The following is an 18,698-nucleotide window of genomic DNA, read 5'->3' on the forward strand; positions in this document are numbered from 1 at the left end:
TAGAAAATCAGGCGTGGCTGAACTTTAATCGTTTGAATGTGAGATATTAGATATTATTTTGTACCCAGGTAAAGATCTTAGATTTAATAAGAAGCTTGTTTCCGATATAATTTTTGCATAAGCCATACATTTATTCCAGCTTCCAGCGATCCTGCGAAGAGAAGCTGGTTAAGTTAGAAACCTCTTAAACGAGAAAAAATGTTCAGTCCTTTGGACTCTCACTTATCCAGGTTCAACTGTAGCTAGTTTTGTGATTCGTTTTGTCGATATTAGTTTCAGTATTAAATTTATAACATTTGAATTATGCTTGTAAGTATAGCACACTTGCGGAGAGCGAAAAAATTAGATATCTCATATTGTCCCGCAATTTGATATAGATAAATCTATAGATAAAACTATTCTTAAATTTAGAAATAATTTTTGAAATTCCGTAAAAAATCTCAAGCATTACAATTTTCCCGTTGAGGTGCCGAAATTCCCGGTTTTTTCCCGGTTTCCCGGTGACGAGATGAAATTTCAAAGTTTTTCCCGGTATTCCCGGTTTTCCCGGTTCGCTAGCAACCCTGTTATTTCGAGAGTTAAACACAAGACGATCATCTTGACGCACGGCACGATGTTTTTGTAGCTTAATAATAATAAATTTGACGCTAATTTAAAAAGGAAAACATCTATCAAGCGCACTGTTAGAAATAAAAAAAAATTTTAAGTTGTGCTAACTGGTCATAATTTATCCAGTAAATTTGGAATTACGTTTTCTAAAGCTTGGATATGTTGAGATTCCTTCGAAAATTTTCGAAAATCGTGACAAAAATTTAAATAACATTGTCATATGAAATTTTAGTTATACTAGTTGTAGGCATGAGATGAAGTATATGTAGAAAATAAATCAAATTTAATTAAAAATAAAATAAAATAAAAGTTGTATTCGGCAACACTGAAGATAAATAAAATAAAATAAATTTTAATGGCAACATTTGCTATTTTGGCAACACAAGGCAAACAAACAAAAAAAGTCAGTTATTGATCTATTCTTGTGAGTGACAGACGTGTTTAAGTGAATCTCTGAATTGAGATTCGTAAAATCACGACACTAGTAACAGAATTTTAAACGAGCTTTTTCAAACCTCTGGAAATAACATTTTAACACGTTTGTCGCCACGTCACCCATATTCGGCAGACGGGTGTATTTCCTGGAGGGCCCCGTCACATCAAAAAGCAGGTGACGCTCTCTTACTTGGGTTTACCGCTCAGCTTCGCCACACGTTTCAAATATGGGAGTTTGGGGGACCTTTCGGAGGATGAAAAGAGAACGTCGACTGATCTCTTTGAGTGTCGGTTTATTACTCTCCTATGTACAAAGCCAGATTGGCGAACGAGTATGAACAATAAATGCGTGTTCGATCAAAAGAACGATCGAGTGTCGTGTGTAAGTAGTGTGTGTGTGGTAACGATCGTTCGATCGTGTGATGTGCAGTGATGCCACATTAAAATCGGTATTTTCAAGTCCGAAAAAATCGGTATTCGGTATGAAAATTCCAAAAATCGGTATAAATACCGATTTTTTTTTCGAAGCTTTCAATACCATTTTTTTTGAAAGAATATTGAAAAATTACTATTAAGCTGATATCGTAATTTGGAAACATGATATTTTCTGTCCACTGTGACTTAATTGTGTTATTCACTCTAAACACAATTATCATTTAGTATTTTTAACTACGTAAATATTTATACCGAATACTACTACTTTCATGAATCCAGATCTTGCCTGGATGTTCTTGTTTCTGAAATACAACGTTGAGAAAAAAATATTTTCTATAATTTTTGAAAATTGGAATAAATAAGATAACAACTATTTATGACATCATCATGACATGACTATCTTCATTGAGTAATTTGATATTAAAGATATTAAAGATTATTGATATTTAAGATAATTCCTCATTTAACAACTTTGTTGAAGACTGCGAAACTATTTGACTTTTTGTGTTTTTAAATATCAAAAATTCAATTTCGTTTAAAATTTCTCTAAAATTTCGTCAATATTCCCGTTTTTTGCGGTTTAGAAAAAAATAACGAAATGAAAACTCCCATTACTTTTTTCTTAGAAATCAAAATCAAACGTGGTCTTCAAGAATGTTGATTATTGTGTGGATATTTTCAAAATATTTGTTATGTTTAAAAGCTTTGCAAAAAGCGCACAAATTTTTTAAATATTTTTTTTCCAGTTTTCAAAAGTTATCTTGAAAAAAATAGGATTTTTTTTTTAATTTGTGGACTTGTGCAGTTTATCAAGAGCGTGCACTTATCTTGGTTCCTAAATTTTGAACACACAACTTCAAGATATGATTTGCTTATATCTTAAACTGCTATAATCTCTAATCTACCGTGTTATTCGATAATCAAAATTCGATCTCAAGAAAGTTGGAGACAAAGATCTTATCGAATAATCTGAGACTTGCTGGCTAAATAGGCACTAGAATTACATTGGTTCATAATTTTAAAAAAGGAAAAAGATAGTTAAAGTTATATTTTAAAGAAAAAATTCTTTCAGACCGAACTTTTCAAAAATCGGTATGAAATCGGTAGGTTTTGCCATACATACATGGTCAAAATTTACGTCAAAAATCGGTATGAATATCGAAAAATCGGTAGGTGTGGCATCTATGGTGATGTGTCGGATGATGATTGGTCGGATATATTATAGGGTAATTCGACAATTGTTGCCACAATACTCCCCCCTTTAGTTTTTCCAATAACGTCGAGGGATTCGTACATGGCGTCCGGAGTGAGTTTTGTAAGGTGTTGGTTCCGGGTCGGATGAAGGCTTCGGTTCAGTTGCGGGTGCTGGTTGTGGTTCGATGATCGGAGCTGGTCTGCCGCTCATAGCAAGTCCGTCCCATTTGCGTTTTTGTTGAAGTGAGAAAAATGGCATTGAAAAATCGTAAAAAGTCCAACGCTAATTCGGCACTTGTATGCGTTTTTTTATCAAAGTAATCAACAGAATCTGTCACTGCTACGGCCAATGAAAGATTTTCGCTTTATAAGGATTATTTTTTTGTTTTGATTCTGTTGAAAATTATTTGCTGGGCCCTTATGGCTGTGGGACCGACTTGCGATGATTTATGCCATATGGGACCGACTTGCGATCATTTGTTCAATGGGACAAAATTTCTTGAGGTTTTTTCCGATGTTCATCAGAACAAAGTACTAAAAAAAAAGTTTTCTCTTGAAACTCCAGATGAAACTAAAGTGTTTCCAGTGATAAACTGAAAAATGATGAAAACGCAAATGGGACGGACTTGCTATGAGCGGCAGTGGTGGGAGATATGAGATGGCTTACCGTTGATATCGATGATAAAAACCTTCTTCTATGGGCCTGGGCCGTCGAACGATTGCGACAGCGGTGGTTTGATGGTACTTCCCTTGGCGGTGAACAACTGGTCCGTTCTTATTGGATTCAGAAGCTCACGTGGTGTGGGTGGAATAAACGAAATGTCGATGATGATGATGATGGATTATGTTCGTTCAGGATGACGGTAGTTGGGTGCTGGTGAGCTGTACGTGGTTTAGTCTTCTTTACGACGGGTGTAGGTTACGAGACTGCCGTCGTAAAAAATGCACGGGACGTTTGGATTGTTCCCTTTCTGTTTCTCGCACTTGGTTGCCTTTGCGCCGTGCCGGTAGTGGAACCAGCAGATCCAACGACGATTTCCTTTCGGTGTGGGGGCTCGACTTTCAGACCGGATTCTGGAACGGACGCGGGATCGTCCTCTAGCACGGAAATCACCAGACAACGCGTCCTCTAGCCGCCTTGAAAGGGCATCGATGCGGCTCTCCAAGGTGGCGATCGTGGTTTTTTCACTAGCACTCACAACAGCAACTTCGTTCCTGGGTGCTTCGAGGATTTTATCTGCGACTTTAGCTTGGTCATCGAGGGAAGACGAGGGCATTGCAGCGATGATCGAACGAGCTATAGCGGGAAGGGCGCGTAACAAAGGTTGGCTAGCACATTGTCGGTACATCCACTACCACCCAAACGGCGCATCTCGGAAAGCAGAGCGCTAGGTTTTTGGTCACCCAGCGTCATTCCCGACAGTAAACTGGTCAGCCTTTGCATTTCCGATGGTCGAAAATGGTCGATGATGGCTGTTTTTAGCGTTTCATAACCCTCGTTGTCCGCCATCGCGTTGCACTGAGCGATGGTACCGTACACGAATTTCGCGCGCGAGCCAAGGGCCACAATTACGGCATTAAATTTGTTTTTGTCTTGCCGGATTTGGTTCACAGAAAATGCGGCTTCCAAACAAACGAACCACATATCCACATCTTCCGCATCGAACGGCGGATAATTAATTTTTGCCACGATACTTGGGCGATCACATTGTTCGGCATGTGCTTTAGAGCAATCGCCATCTTCGTTTTTCGCTTCGTTGTTCGGCATCGCGATTACGTGGAATTCACAGAGTCTATAACAATATAACTTTTTGCAAATTCGCGAAAATTACGAATAACCGAAAGAACTGTTCGCAGAGTGTGGTAAACTTTACTGATTTGCTATTCGCCGAGCGCGGTTAAATTTTTGCGTGAAACAAACTTATCGATCTAGCGTCGGGGTCACCATAATTTGGGGGACCTTTCGGAGGATGAATAGAGAACGTCGACTGATCTCTTTGAGTGTCGGTTTATTACTCTCCTATGTACAAAGCCAGATTGGCGAACGAGTGTGAACAATGCGTGTTCGATCAAAAGAACGATCGAGTGTCGTGTGTAAGTAGTGTGTGTGTGGTAACGATCGTTCGATCGTGTGATGTGTCGGATGATGATTGGTCGGATATATTATAGGGTAATTCGACAATTGTTGCCACAGGAGTTCTCCCTCTTTGCTTTCTCTCTCTGAAAATTTTTTTGGGCCCGGCTAGCAAAACTACCAAAATGAGCGTGGCGACGAACGTGTTAACTGAATTTACAGAGACGAGAGAGAACGTCCTCAGAACAGTTTCGAATATTCTCAGAGACGTGGATTTTGTGAGCTGTAGTAACACACTTTGTATCTGTAACTTATGAAAAAATAATAGAATATCACATGACGAATGATTGATTGAAAAGTCCTGACACACCATTCAAAATTTCGTGTAAACATGACCTAAAAACCCGTAATGATTTTGTGTAGGATGTTTTTTTTTATCATTTTAACAAAATGTGATGAAAACCTTAAAATAGAATCGAATTCGTCTAAGTGTTCAATGCTGTGAGTGTTATGAAACAACCAAATCAATGAAATATTTGGCAAATTTTGCTACATTCCGACGAAAATGAACAATACAAGTCTGGGAACCTTGAATTTTTGACCGGGAAAACCGGGAATTTCAAAATGAAAATGTTGTGGCCATCCTGAACTGTGTTCGATCGTTACTCTTTTGTTCGAACTTACGTACATTCGCTCAGGACGCATCTGACTTGCCTTACACTAAGTTATATCACAAGCCCTTTTGTTATTCTTGTCATTTGAGTCATTTTTGTGATTTCTGTGAATATTGCAATTTTTTGTCAGTCTCAGAAGAGTTTAAAAGGAGTTTTAAAATAGACTCAAATTACTCACAATGAGAAGAATCTTGAAACTATTTGTAAAACTCTCAATAGACTTTAATTTTAAACAAATACATAGTCTAAAAAGTTCATATGCCACTTCGAAAATCTTTGAAAATATTTAAAGATAATAGTGAGCTAAAAAAGCAAAAGTTCCAAGAGAGTCTTAAAAGAGATTTAAAATTCCCCCAGGAAAGTAGGTAGGTAGGTAGATGGCTAAGATACTTCGTAACGAAATTGAATGCTCCTGGCTACTTTCTCGCTGTAATATTTATGCTCCACAAAGAACCTTGCGTAATAAAAACTGGCTCTCTCTGGAACCTAGAAACACGAGCTATGGCAGCAACGACCCTCTTCGTTCCGCAAAAATGTGCTTTTTACGTTATTATAATGTCTTCGACTTCAATGTTTCTACTGCAACTTTTAAACGCCGTATTGAATCTTATTTAAGTGACCAATTAAGAAATTAAGAAAGGTATCATGTAATGTGCTAATAATATTAAGTAGATCATTAAGACACCTATGTCAGATGATTTTAATTCATATAAACAAATAAAAAAACATATGTATGTGGCTAGTCTATTCTGAAAAGTAATTAATTAACGCTAGTTGTTAGAATAAAAATCAAATAAATCTTCAGAAATCTCAGATCAAAAACAAAATAGTCTCATAAGAGTCTGTAACTCTCAAAAAGTCCAGAAAGACTCAAATACTTTTCACAATCTCAAGAGTGTATGAAAACATTTTTTTTCTTAAGAGCACCAATAACCCCCAAAATACTTACTAGAGGGACAAAAGCGTCTAAAAAAACTATAACCCTCTAGAATCCAATATTTTTCGCTGAATAATCCTTGGATGCTTAATCTGAACAGCTTATTGTTTCTAACGGCAAATCCTGAACGAAAATACAACGCGTGGATCCAATGATGTGTCCCGTAGATAATGACCTATTTTGTGTTTTTCACATTTTTCTAACATTAGACGATTGCGAGTATGATTTCAATCATGTATTAAATTATGTACCATCAACTGGACCATCAAAATTTAAAAATATAAATAAATGAATAAATATAAATATAAAAATAAATAATTATAAATAAATAAATTTAATAACTATACAAACAAGTTTCTCAGACAATATTCAGTTATGAGGAATTTGTTTTAATTTTCTTAAAACTTGCGCCGGGTGCCTTCAGATTGACAAAAAAAAACTTGAATTGAAGTCAGTTTTGGTGCCAACCCTCGACAAAGCATGAAAAAATAGTTTTTTTACCTGCTTTGATAAGCCCATTTGTTCCCACGTTGTCAGAAGCGCGCGCTACTTGCATATATGAATGAAGTTGTTTGACCATTGTTTGGTTTTTTAGATGCAAAAAAAAAAAGAGATTTGTTGTTATTATTTCTTTCATAACTCTTAAAGGAAATGTTTGCCCACTTTGGTGTTTTCGGATAAAAGTTGCATCACAAGTCAGGCTATTTATACAATGGTATTTTTTGCAGAATATTTGAAGCTTGTTTACAATTTTTCATGTTAAAGTTCATTACTTAAAAATATGAAAATATTCTATTTGACAAGCTGATAAAATTTCAATGCATTTTGATTATATCCATTGCAAAATAACAGAGTTATGTAGCTTTGAAATATGGTTTTATTTTATTAACAAAAAATCAAACTGAATCAAACTTCACCAATAAAAATTAAAGAAATCTGCAAAAAAAATACATGTGTTTTAAGTCGTAAAAAAGAAACCAATTTTAAAATTTGGGGAAGATCTGAAGACCCCCGGCGCAAATCCGTCAGGTAATAAAAAAAATCCCTCACAACACATCAGTTTTTAACTACTAGCACCTACTAGCTTCTATCGTCAGCTTTCTTGTATACAACGTGAATTTTTTTCAGCAATCTTAGCTGATCTACAGTCATTTTTCAGAAGCATATTTCTTCGTATTTTTTCTAAACCTTCGAATGACGGAAAACTGAAGAGGTGTTGCTGACTATTCTTAGTCTTAGAAATTTATTTGAGTTACATTAAAAAGGTTTCTAAAACACAAATATCTGGGACGAACGCGAGTTGAAAAAATGGTATATACATATGTGATACATTCTTTTGACTCAACTTGCAACCTCACGCTTCTACGTATTTTAAAATCGCAAAAATGGATGGACAAAGTTGAACAAATATCACCAAGAAGTGAAGTGTGTATTAAAATCACTATCGAGTTTCAAAAGTCTAACAGCTTAAAATGATCCAACCAAATTATTTCTAAAGGCAAAAATGACAAAAAATTATTCTGTTATTGAATATATTAAATAAATCTGTAAATAAATGAATGAAATATCAAAAAATATGAAATAGTTGCCCACAGCGAATGGGTTTTTCCTTTACTTTATTTTTTTCTAAAAATAAATCCTCGTTATTGTTTTAAAGGACATTTTTCGTCATTTATTGATAATTTTAATTTAATTTATATTATTTTATCTCATGTTTTATTTGTTGTTGTTTGTCATATTTTGTTTGCTGTTTGTAGTTTTTTTTTCATTTTGCACTTATTTGTTTTGTTTAGTGTCTTAGTTATAATTGTAAACTTTTTTTTGATTATTTTTGTTTTTTCTTGTCAGTATTAGTTTTATGTTTGTATTTGTTTTTTGAAATTTATGATTTTTTTATCATTTTGGTCTCTTTTGAGTGCTTTGCGCAATGTTTGATATTTGAACCACATTATATTTGTTTTTTTTGGAAAAATGTTTGTTTAGAGCTATAATACCTAAAAGGAGTTGAATAAAAATTCCAAGGAACTGCAATTTAAAATGTTTGGAATGTTCACTCCTAAGAGATTCTTAAAAGATAACAAAAAAAACACTAAAAGAATTTCAACACAAGCTAGTTCCTAGATTCCTTAGTTCAAGAAGAAATAGAGTTTGAAAAATCGCAGAATAACTTCAAAAAAGTCTCCCCTCGAGAGAATCTTAATTAAGACTCAAAAAGTGACTAAAATAGTTGTGTTTGAGTCTTAAAGTATCTAAAAACTCTAATATGTGTTGTGAGCCAACTTGGTTGAATAATTCTACTGAATCTTAATCAAAGCAATCGAAAGATTCCTTTTAATTCAATCACGGTAAATGAAAAATTCAGATACCGGTATTTCGATAGCAATTTACTTTCTCTTCCAGTGAGTGTTTTCAATTGATCACTGAAGAAGATAATAAGTTGCTATCGAAATACCGGTATCTGAATTTTTCATTTACCGTGGTTGAATTAAAGGAAATCTTTCGATTGCTTTGATTCAGTATCCAAAAACTCACAAAAGAGCTTTGAAAGCGTGGCATAATGAGCACGAAACGAAAGCGTCTCAAAAGAGCTTTAAAAAATAATATAAAAAGGTTTTGAAAAGTGTCAAAAATCTCAGAAATGTTTCGTTCCGAAAGAACCTTAGTAGAGGCTCACAATTATCTTTAAAAACTGGAAGAAGAGGCTGAAATGTGTCGAAACGGCTTAAAAAACAGCTCAAGGAGGATCCTTAATGTGAGTTGAAGAGCTTTAATCTAGCCCAAAATTGTCAGCTTGTGGTTTTTCAAATTCTCAAAAAAGAAGCAAAGGGTCTCTAAAGAACTTCAGTCCCAGAACAACCTCAAAGGATGTCCAAGAGAGTCATAGTCTGCACAAATGTGATGAATTATTCGAAATGACTCAAAAGAGCTTGCAAAAGTTTGAAATAGTTTCAAAAGAGCTTGAAAAGAATTTCAAATAACTAACATAATATCCTCTTAAAATGACCCGAGAAACTTCATAACCATTTTCAAGAATCTCAACAGCAAAAATCAAATAACCTTAAAAAGTCTCGAAGATTATCAAAAAGTTTTAAAGGCATATAGCATAAACCTCTAAATTGTCCTGAAGGGTGAAAACAAAATTTAGAAGAATCTTAAAAAAGTTCCGAAACAGTTTCATAAATCCCCAACATACATACCTCAAAACTGCCTGTAGCGGATTTCGAAACAGTTTCAAAAAATAGTCGACAGTATTTAAAAAAATCGAAATTAAGTTTCACTAAACTTGTTTAGTTTAGTTGTTTCTGAAGAATCTCTAAAAAATCTTTATAAAAACCGTTCATTGAATCTCTCATAAAACTTGAGCCTCAAAAGTCAAAAACAGCTCGAAAGAGTCTCAGAAACGTTACAAAAATGTAGCTCCTGAAGCAGGAGCTTAAAGTGTCCTTAAAGAGTTCTCTATTTCGATTGAAATCAAGTCTCTTACTATATTATTTAAAAAATTCTCGTTTCATTGAATTTATTGAGCTTTTTCATCACTATACTTAGTATATGTGTATCTATAGTGTAAATAAAAAAGTTGAGATTGACGAGTCCGAATTTTATAATCCAAATACATTAAATTTGTTGTTAGCACAGCACAATTTTTTTATGTTTAGGTTGTTATGTCATCAACATATCCGTACGAATTTAGCTCTGAAAGAGAGAGAAAAAAGTTATTTTTAGGGAAATAAAAAACATTTGGGCACTTAAATTTCTAGCTTTCGTCTTACCATCGAACCTGCTTCGATAGTGGTTCATAAATTCAACCAGCAATTTCCCGTCGTACGCAGCAAAATCACAACTTCCTCCAAGCCACGGCGGCAAACAGCTAGGATCAATTTGTTTGTGCAATGCCGTCAAATCGCTTCCGTGCATAAAAATCTTTAAAAAAAAATTAAAACTCAAATTGTTGAACAAATTTTCTAGAAATATTATTTTTTCAAACTCACCCTATTGCCCCACTTCTGCCCGAGAAAGGGTTTACTCATCTTGAAGAGGATGTTAAAAATTCGGGAATTGTTTATGAGATTGATGCCCTTGAGCCGCATCGGGGAGCACTTCTGGCCGTAGTCCAGCATGTTCTTCATAAATTTCGGGGTGAACTGCCCCAGCTGGGACAAACTCAGACTGTCGAAGTTTGTTATGTAAACCACTCCGTGCAGTTGCGTTCGGGGCTCCATTTGGACCAGCGTTACGACTGTGTGGACTGCCCGAATCATTTCCGGAAATGGTACCTTGCTACAGTTCCAGGCCGCTGAAATTGAAGGAAGATTTTTTTTGATATCTAATTTGTGCTGAAAAGTAAAGTTACATACCTCCCATCTGTAAGAAAATGATCCTTCTTCCGTGCTGATCACGCCGAGGAAACACCTGTACGATACGCTCCTCGAGAGCCACCGATACAGCACTGGCCGAGATGTTGTCCACAATGAAGCCTTTCTTGGCCTTGATTTTGTAGTATCCTTTAATCTTATAGGTGGAAGCGTTAAAAAAATGTGATGTTGGCTCTAAGATTATTTAAGGTCTGGTTCGAGGTAGAAGCTTTGAACAATATTGCACATAAAAAGTTTAATACTTCTACCTTTAAAAAAAAGTTGTAGCACTTACCAATTCGAATGCACTTTTGGCGTAGAATTTAGTTGGTCGTAAAAATTGTAAGAGATACTCATCATCGTTAGGAACTTTCAAATCTGGCTCACCTGAAAATAATCATTAAAAATAATTAATACGTTTTCCAACATTTCAATAACCTTACCTTTTGGAAAAAAATTCCCATCTCATTGCCAAAATGTTTTAGATTTTGTCTTATAAGCCTTTTTTCAATCACTTTCAAAGAAAATTACGCTTTTTTTCAAAAGTAAAAAACCGTAACCATTCAGAAGATTCTTACCTTTTAGCAATTCACGAAACTCCCGCAAACCTTCCGCCGTTGCTTCTGGCGTTTGGCGTATGTCCTCTCGGGCTTTGGCCATCGTCGCTTCATCGTCCAGATAGTCGCTCAGATCAAGCGCCAGCCGGATGTCCCCGCCGAAGTCGATGTAAGGCCGTTGATCCTCGTCATATTGAAGTGTCATTTTCTGATGCCGGTGACGGAAAAACAAAATATTCACAACGTGTACAAATAATTTGGAACAACAACTTTTGGACGTATTCGTCCGACTAACCTGGACTGAATTTTGATTGCGATTGGTGGTGCAAGTAGGCTACGCGCGATCGTCCAGTCCACGACACGAGTTCAACAAACGCCTCACAAATTAATGAGAAAAAATAACGAAAACAAAACAAGAGAGAATCGTGATCAGTAGGCCGGTCTCTGAAACGAAACCTGTTCCGTCACAAAGTTCCAGCTAAAGTTCTCTCGTCCCCGGTTTTTTGTTGCCCTTCCTGGAACAGAAATCAAGCGCCTGTGAATTATTATTAATTTATTAGGGCGATAGGACAAATTATTGATTATTCGTTACACTGAAATCAGCTGCAAAGTGACGGTAAGTGTTTCAAATAGCGGTGATTTGAATTGGAAATTTCATTCATTAAACTCGCTTTACAGGTAATCTGTTAGGGGGTTGGAAGTTAAAATGACGGTGGCAAGCAAAGTTCTCTCAGAACAGCCACTCTCACTGAACGATTCTCGTAACGAGCAGGTAAATAAAGGTGATCAGTTCTTGAAGAGAGTTTGGTTCTTGAGATTCTACGTTCTACCTGGAAGACCAAAATGATGAGGAGCAGCGAGAAAAACACTGCAATACACATAGGCGTTCGGAACATGAAGCGGAGCTAAAGGAACTTTTACGAAAACAAAACCGCTCGGGAATATCCTAATGGCTAGTGTTTTAAAACACAAAAAATGCAAAAACTTGATTTAAGTTCAGTATAAACATCGTTTATTCAAAGATTCTTAATCATCTTTCAGCGACCTCCACTTCCCGGTTCCCCGGCAATTTGCTACAATATTCCAGAAAATCTTCCGCTCCCAGCTGATGGTGTAGCCATTCGCACATTCCCTTGCAATGGTCACACTTTGGTAGCATAGTGTGGTACCGCAGGCAACTTTCGTGCGCATCGAAGCCACAGGGTGTGGTGAAGAAGCGCCCTCCGGAATCACTGTCCCCGCACAGCCTGCACCGATACCTACCCGGTTGAGGACGCTGGATACAGTAGGTCCACAAATCCTCCGGATTATCTCTGCAGGAAAGGTAGGTTTCACAATCGTCCCACGAGGCGCAATGGGGACACACGAACTTCATCTTGATCCTCAAACAACGTTGATGGTACCGGATGCGACAGGGAGATTCACACAGCGGTTCTCCGTTAGCCAGCGAGCTCTTGCACAGTCCACAGACGGTTTGTTCCCTCATATTTAATACGGATTTGCTGTCTAAATAACTTCTACTGTAAAGACTGAATGTACTAAGATCAGTCAGCCAGTCCATTTTATATGCAAGTTACTTTAGCCTGATTACTGCTATAGTTAGACCTAGGAATTAAGTTTACCTTACTTGAGATACTTGAATTTTATTTTACCGACAGGTAAACCAATCACCCTTTCTTTTCACAAATATTCGATAAAAATCTGCTTATCAAATTTTCATTTCTAAATCACGTTAACTTATTTTCTAACAAATCTATATGTTAAACGAAAACCTTCTATAAATGATTCAGAAATCAATTTTAACTAACGAAATACTATTTGTGAATTAAGTGATTTCTAAAAATGTGTTACTGTATTCAGTATTTGAAGGAATAGCAGATAATATGAATAAAAAAAATCAATTTTTAGATCTTTAAATGGGTATTTTTTTAAATGGTTTGAGGATCATTGAAACGTCCCTTAAAACACAAGTTTTTTAAAAGATCTTATGAGTGAATCTGTAGAGGTTCTTTAACGTTCCAACAAAGACTCTTCAGAAACACATTTGAGGTTTTTTTTATGATAAGAGAAACAGTTTCCTGAACGATTTTGTATACTTCTACATACATTTACCAAAACTTCTATCAGACCTTTTTGAAACTTTGTGGAAACCCTTTTGAGACTCTGGAGGTTGTGGAGCATACTAGGAGTCTATTTTGGAACCCTTTGAGATGCTCCAAAGTTCTTTATGACCCCTTCCAATAATTTTGTGGTTTGGTGAAACCATTTTGGAAATTCTAGATAATCTTTTGACAATAAATTGATACATTTTAATTTCTTTTAAATTCTGTGAAATTCGAATATGAATTCTTTGAGAATCTCACAGAGTATAACGATCTTGAAACTCTGCATAGGGTTTTCTGCAAGTCATTTGAAGTTCTTTGAATCTATTTTATCACCTAAAAATAACCCTATATAATACATTCGACAGTGAACTGTTAATCTTTCTTAAAGACTGTAAATTATATCATATGACACAATATAATTAATAAATTCTCGCTTGAGCTTTCAATACGTTCACAGTAAACTGCTGCAAAAATTATGATACCTTGGAATTGGAATACTTGATCCCCTTTTCTCATTTTCATCATATCTTTCTGGGAAAATTTAGCAACTCGCCGTCTTTTGCATTTTCTAACAGCGTGTAATTTCAAGTTTATATACTCCAAAAGTTAGAACGATACATAAACTTGTGAATAAACTAGAAGCATTTTCGTGAGACTACAAATTTTTTGAAATTTTTTTAAGTTACAGGAGACTTGATCATTTACTAAAAGAGACTTGATCCTTAATTCAGGGTGCCTTAACCCTAGGCAAAAATCTAGCAAAATCCAAAGATGAAAGGTCCGTTGACTTTTTTTGTTTATTTGAGACACTTTACCATCTTTGCGGAATAGTTCCTTATAAGCTTAGTTAACCTTCAATTGTATTTTTATCAGTATAAAAACAAACGCATTTCAAATTCAATGATCGCAGGCGTGGCTCAGTGAAACGAGTTCCACATCGCCAATGGTTGCTACTTCGTGATTGACCGAGGCCATCAATTTTGTCCAGAGGTCAAATGAATGGTATCTGGGATTGACAGCACATTCACAATGAACAAAACTGTTGCTCTCTCCTTACGCATCAATAACGGCGCCGGCCACGTCCGAGAAGTCAATGGATTGAAAGAAAATAGAGAAATAAGGATTGAAAGAATAATAATTTATGCTTTAGGACCGAGGTCACCTCTGCATCCTAGCAAAACAATTTTTTGTGTGGATTGGGTAAAAAGGATATGATCAGAAAACACTTTTGACTAGTGATATGCAATCTGGGTTGAAATCATATTCTCCTAAACTCCTGTGATTTCGTATTGAACTATTCAATTCAGATGACATTTTTAATAACTACATAATTAAAATATGATCAGATATCATAAGGATTATTATCATTATAAGTTGTAGTAGACTTTACTCCCTGCCACGAATCAAATTTAATTTTAACAAAAAACCGGAACAATTTTTTATATATTTAAGTGGATTATCAAAATTCAGAAGATTTGAGTTTCGAAATTACAATGGTTTGATCTTATTCTTTACGCTACTTAAACTAACTTTTCATTTTATTTTCCGTGAATAAGATACTACTGGTTTGTGGCTTCTTTTGCCTGGAGACATCAACATTTGTAAATAAAATTAAAAATTGTATTAGGTAACCGTTTTTTCAGATGAAATAACCTCACTTGGATAATGATTCCCAAAAATGCAGAAAATTATAGAAAACACAAAAGAAACGTTGACTGGATTGACTGGAAACAGAATCATATTGTTTGTAAGTGCCATCACTAGGAGTGTTGTTTCTAAAACAAAATAAGAATAAAATACAGAAAATTGGCTATAATTTTTGTAGAAATCTGGGTTCGTTAATCATATTCGTTATGCATTCACTCCCAGTGATTTTTTTCAGTAGGTGAAACGGTACACATTCACATATTCTCTAGCACATTGGAACACTTCTAAATGAAACAACATGAGACTAATTGAATTATACAGGACTCATTTTAAAGCTATCGATCAACGGAAAGGTAAAACCAAACGCCTTTTGGCAATATTTCACGATAGAAATCATTGAACTTTAGAAATTTAAAATATATCCTTTAATCCGAAACGGCAAACCAGCACAAGGAGAACTTGCCGGTGTAGCTGCAATGCCAAATATGATTCCTCTTTTTTATATGATTTTCAACCGATTTCTAATCACACCACGATTACTATTTTCCCTGGTTTTTTAACATGGCACGCTCACGCATTTTGGAAAAATTAAATCAATAGAAAAACGCTTCAAAATAATCAAAACCCGCGCACGGAAAATAGGAGAAATTCACGTACGATGGCGCCGACGACAATTCATCAATAATAAGTTGTCAAGTAAAATTACATATAGGTTTTCTAATCATGAAACTTATCAAATTACCCGTCTGTCATTTTTTTCAATTTCCTAAATGTTGGATTTTTTCAATTTAAATGCTAGAAAAGTTGACATTGATTTACATCGTCAAGTTATATAGACAAAAAGAATGGAACAAGAATTTATAAAAGCAGAAGAGAACAATAGTGTCATATCGGTACTTTTTCGAGAAAAAAAATCTATAAGTGCGCTAAGGCGGCATCCATAAATTACGTAACGCAAAAAATGCACTTTTTTGACCCCCTCCCCCCCGTATGTCACAAATCGTAACGCTTCGACATACCCCCCTATGAAAAAATTACGTAACGCTGACAATTAACCACCCCCCCTCCCCATCTTCTCATGATTTTCGAAGATAAAAAAAGCGTTCTTTAAAACGGAATTATTATCCATTCAAATCGCTTCTTAGTACTCATTGATGATAACTTTCTGATAAAATAAATTAATTGTCTTATTACGAGTTGCTCTGTGCTTGTTAACTGGTAATCTACCTTGTTTACTTTATTTTGTTCAAGCAGCATACCTTGTTATGCAAAATATACTTCACTTAATAATATTCGTCAGAATAATCAAAATAGCTGATCGGAATAATCAAAATCAATTGAGAAAAAATTGTAAAATTTCCGTCTTAAGATTGGATTGAGTTCTTGGGGGTAAATGTACCTAATATTCGGTTTTCCAACGGTTATTTCACGGATATCCAATCCATTGGTAACAAGCCAGTTTCAATCTTGTTAATGCTTACAAATTTTAAGGTGATTTTAGTTTGCTTATCATTTAGCAAAAATTGCATGATATAAAAAAAGCTGCGATTAAACTGAATTTTTTTAGGAAAAAAATCGTTACGTAACGATGAGCATACCTCCCCCCCTCCCCAATGTCACATTTCGTAACGCTAGAGCTTACTCCCTCCCCCCCCTAGAAGCGTTACGTAATTTATGGATGCTCCCTAAGGCTATGCTCTCAACTGCAGAAAACGCCTTAAAATATGCTTATTCTTAAGTGCTATACTTGTATAACATTTATGAAAGACTTGCTTAAAACTTTCTTAAACTTTAATAGCATCTTAATTTCAATTTTAGAACTTGCATTTAAAGCATGTGAATGCAATCAAAGCTTTTCTTAAATACAGGCTTGCACACAAATTTAGATTCCTTGAGTGAAACATTTACACCTTGATGCCAACAATTAAGCTGTCGAAATTGAAATTAAAGCTTATTTTCTTTGCATCTTATTTATTTTAAAGTTTTTAATGGTTGACACATTAGGAATACTAATTATTTAACAAATTCCACTTATCTGAAGTAAGATCCAAATCATAAGGGTCATAATTTCTTCCGAGGTCATAGAACCATCTTCACTAAATCGATTGGGAGGAAAATTGGTCTTCGAAGAATTTATCGATGAATTTCCACTTTCACATCACAGAAAAGAAAACATTAAAATACTGCATTTGAATCACAAACAAACTATCTGAAAGGTATTTTTTCACCAAAACTTCAAAATTTTCATCCCAGACGAACTCGATTCTCTGCGACCGTTCTCGATCACAGCTTGCTGCAAACTTTTCTTCGAAGACTTAATATTTTTGAGCTTGAGCTTGAGCTTGCTATCAACTACGGTCCACCTACGGCCCCTCCTGGCCAATGGCATAATGGTTGCACTCCGTGATTGGTTCGAGATAATCAACATTGCACTATGAACCAAATGAAAGGTGCTGGGAGCAAGCAACGCAATCTCACTGTACAATTTTGAGGATCTTCTACTTTTAAATGAACCAATAACGACGCCGGCCAAGTCCATGTAGTCGATAGTAGGAAGGGAAGTACAGCACATGTGGAGGTATGTTTAGCGGAGGCCGGCTGTACGCCATCCCTCCACAAATCTCCACGCCGAATGTTTGGGGAAAAGGTAATATGGTATGGAAAATCACCTTGGTAGGCGATAAAACCACTTGAAACCTAAGCTACTCATATCCTAACCCGCCTCAGTTTCCTATTGAAACTCCTGATTAAACCTAGAGGCCATAAGAAATAAAAAATGATAAATAAGTTGTAAGATTGTAAAGTTTCTGATGATTGATTATTTAAATAATTAATTTAATTGTCCCTAGCTAAACTCGGCCTCATATAATTGGATATCAGAACTTTGTGATGTGATTAAATTGATCTCTGAGGAATTAATTTAAAATTATGAATGCGCTGTACAGTTCGTTAAAATTCTATCAACAATCTATTAATCTATGCAAAACTTTGAAAACCGCAATTAAGTTGTTTTAAAAATCCTATAAAAAATTTGAAAAAGTGGTAATTTATTCGAATTTTTTGGTTCAAACGAGGTTGACACTGTTTATTTAAATCAATGGTCGTGATGAAAATTATCCGAAAAGTAACGAAATTACAATTCGGATTGATTATGTATCGTCTTTGAAAATTCTGCAATCGCATTAAACTTGTATTAATTCTCCTGGTGGACATCATGTTTATGTTGAGAATGAAATATTTACTTAACGCGAAATCCTAAAAAACTTCTTTTATTCATACTTTGCATTTTGTGCTATAAACATATCTGAGACTTCTTAAGTTTAATCTGATAATTTTTATACGATTTGGTTGTATTGTCATTGCCATTTTGCTAGTTTGGATGGAAAGAAAAGTGTTGGCAAAGGGATATAAAATAATTGAATTTTCCTCACCGAGTTTAAGTAGGCTGCGTCTCACTCTGCGATCGAATTCGTTCAGTCATGTTTCTGGATGCTATTTCAGCGGTCTTCATATTCCCATTCGAAGGAATTCGATATTTAAAAAGAATCCACCATTCACATCAAACAGATTTGAATAAAGATAGAATTTCTTCGAATAAATTTACTAAAATACACTTTTTCACAACAGTTCTTCGACACCATCCGATGCCACTTCATCGAAAAACACTCAATCACACGAT

At 35.2% G+C, this 18,698-nt stretch overlaps 1 protein-coding gene across 2 annotated transcripts; it reads right to left on the reverse strand.

Moving 5' to 3' along the window:
* Positions 1 to 9,846: 9,846 nt before the first annotated feature.
* Positions 9,847 to 11,731, reverse strand: LOC129748033 (alpha-tocopherol transfer protein-like). 2 transcript variants are annotated; one of them, XM_055742496.1, is made up of 7 exons: positions 11,563 to 11,731; positions 11,289 to 11,475; positions 11,006 to 11,097; positions 10,714 to 10,867; positions 10,348 to 10,652; positions 10,129 to 10,279; positions 9,847 to 10,051 (listed from the first exon to the last, which is right to left on the reverse strand). In XM_055742496.1, the coding sequence occupies exons 2-7, from the start codon at positions 11,470 to 11,472 to the stop codon at positions 10,011 to 10,013; spliced, it is 927 nt and encodes a 308-aa protein (XP_055598471.1). In that variant the 5' UTR covers positions 11,473 to 11,475; positions 11,563 to 11,731; the 3' UTR covers positions 9,847 to 10,010. The 2 variants fall into 2 exon arrangements, with proteins under 2 accessions (XP_055598471.1, XP_055598470.1); XM_055742495.1 differs by having other exon boundaries at positions 11,289 to 11,730.
* Between the last annotated feature and the right edge of the window lie 6,967 nt (positions 11,732 to 18,698).

This window comes from Uranotaenia lowii, chromosome 2, assembly GCF_029784155.1.
Source record: "Uranotaenia lowii strain MFRU-FL chromosome 2, ASM2978415v1, whole genome shotgun sequence".
In the NCBI taxonomy this organism is placed as follows: Eukaryota; Metazoa; Arthropoda; class Insecta; order Diptera; family Culicidae; genus Uranotaenia; species Uranotaenia lowii.

What these genes read in the sequence shown, in the direction of transcription:
- LOC129748033 (XM_055742496.1), bottom strand. Translation starts at nt 11,472, where the DNA reads ATGACACTTCAATATGACGAGGATCAACGGCCTTACATCGACTTCGGC. An exon ending in GTTTCGTGAATTGCTAAAAG is followed by an intron (nt 11,098 to 11,288) that starts GTAAGAATCTTC and finishes GATTATTTTCAG; the next exon opens with GTGAGCCAGATTTGAAAGTT. An exon ending in GGCAGAAGTGGGGCAATAGG is followed by an intron (nt 10,280 to 10,347) that starts GTGAGTTTGAAA and finishes TTTTTTTTAAAG; the next exon opens with ATTTTTATGCACGGAAGCGA.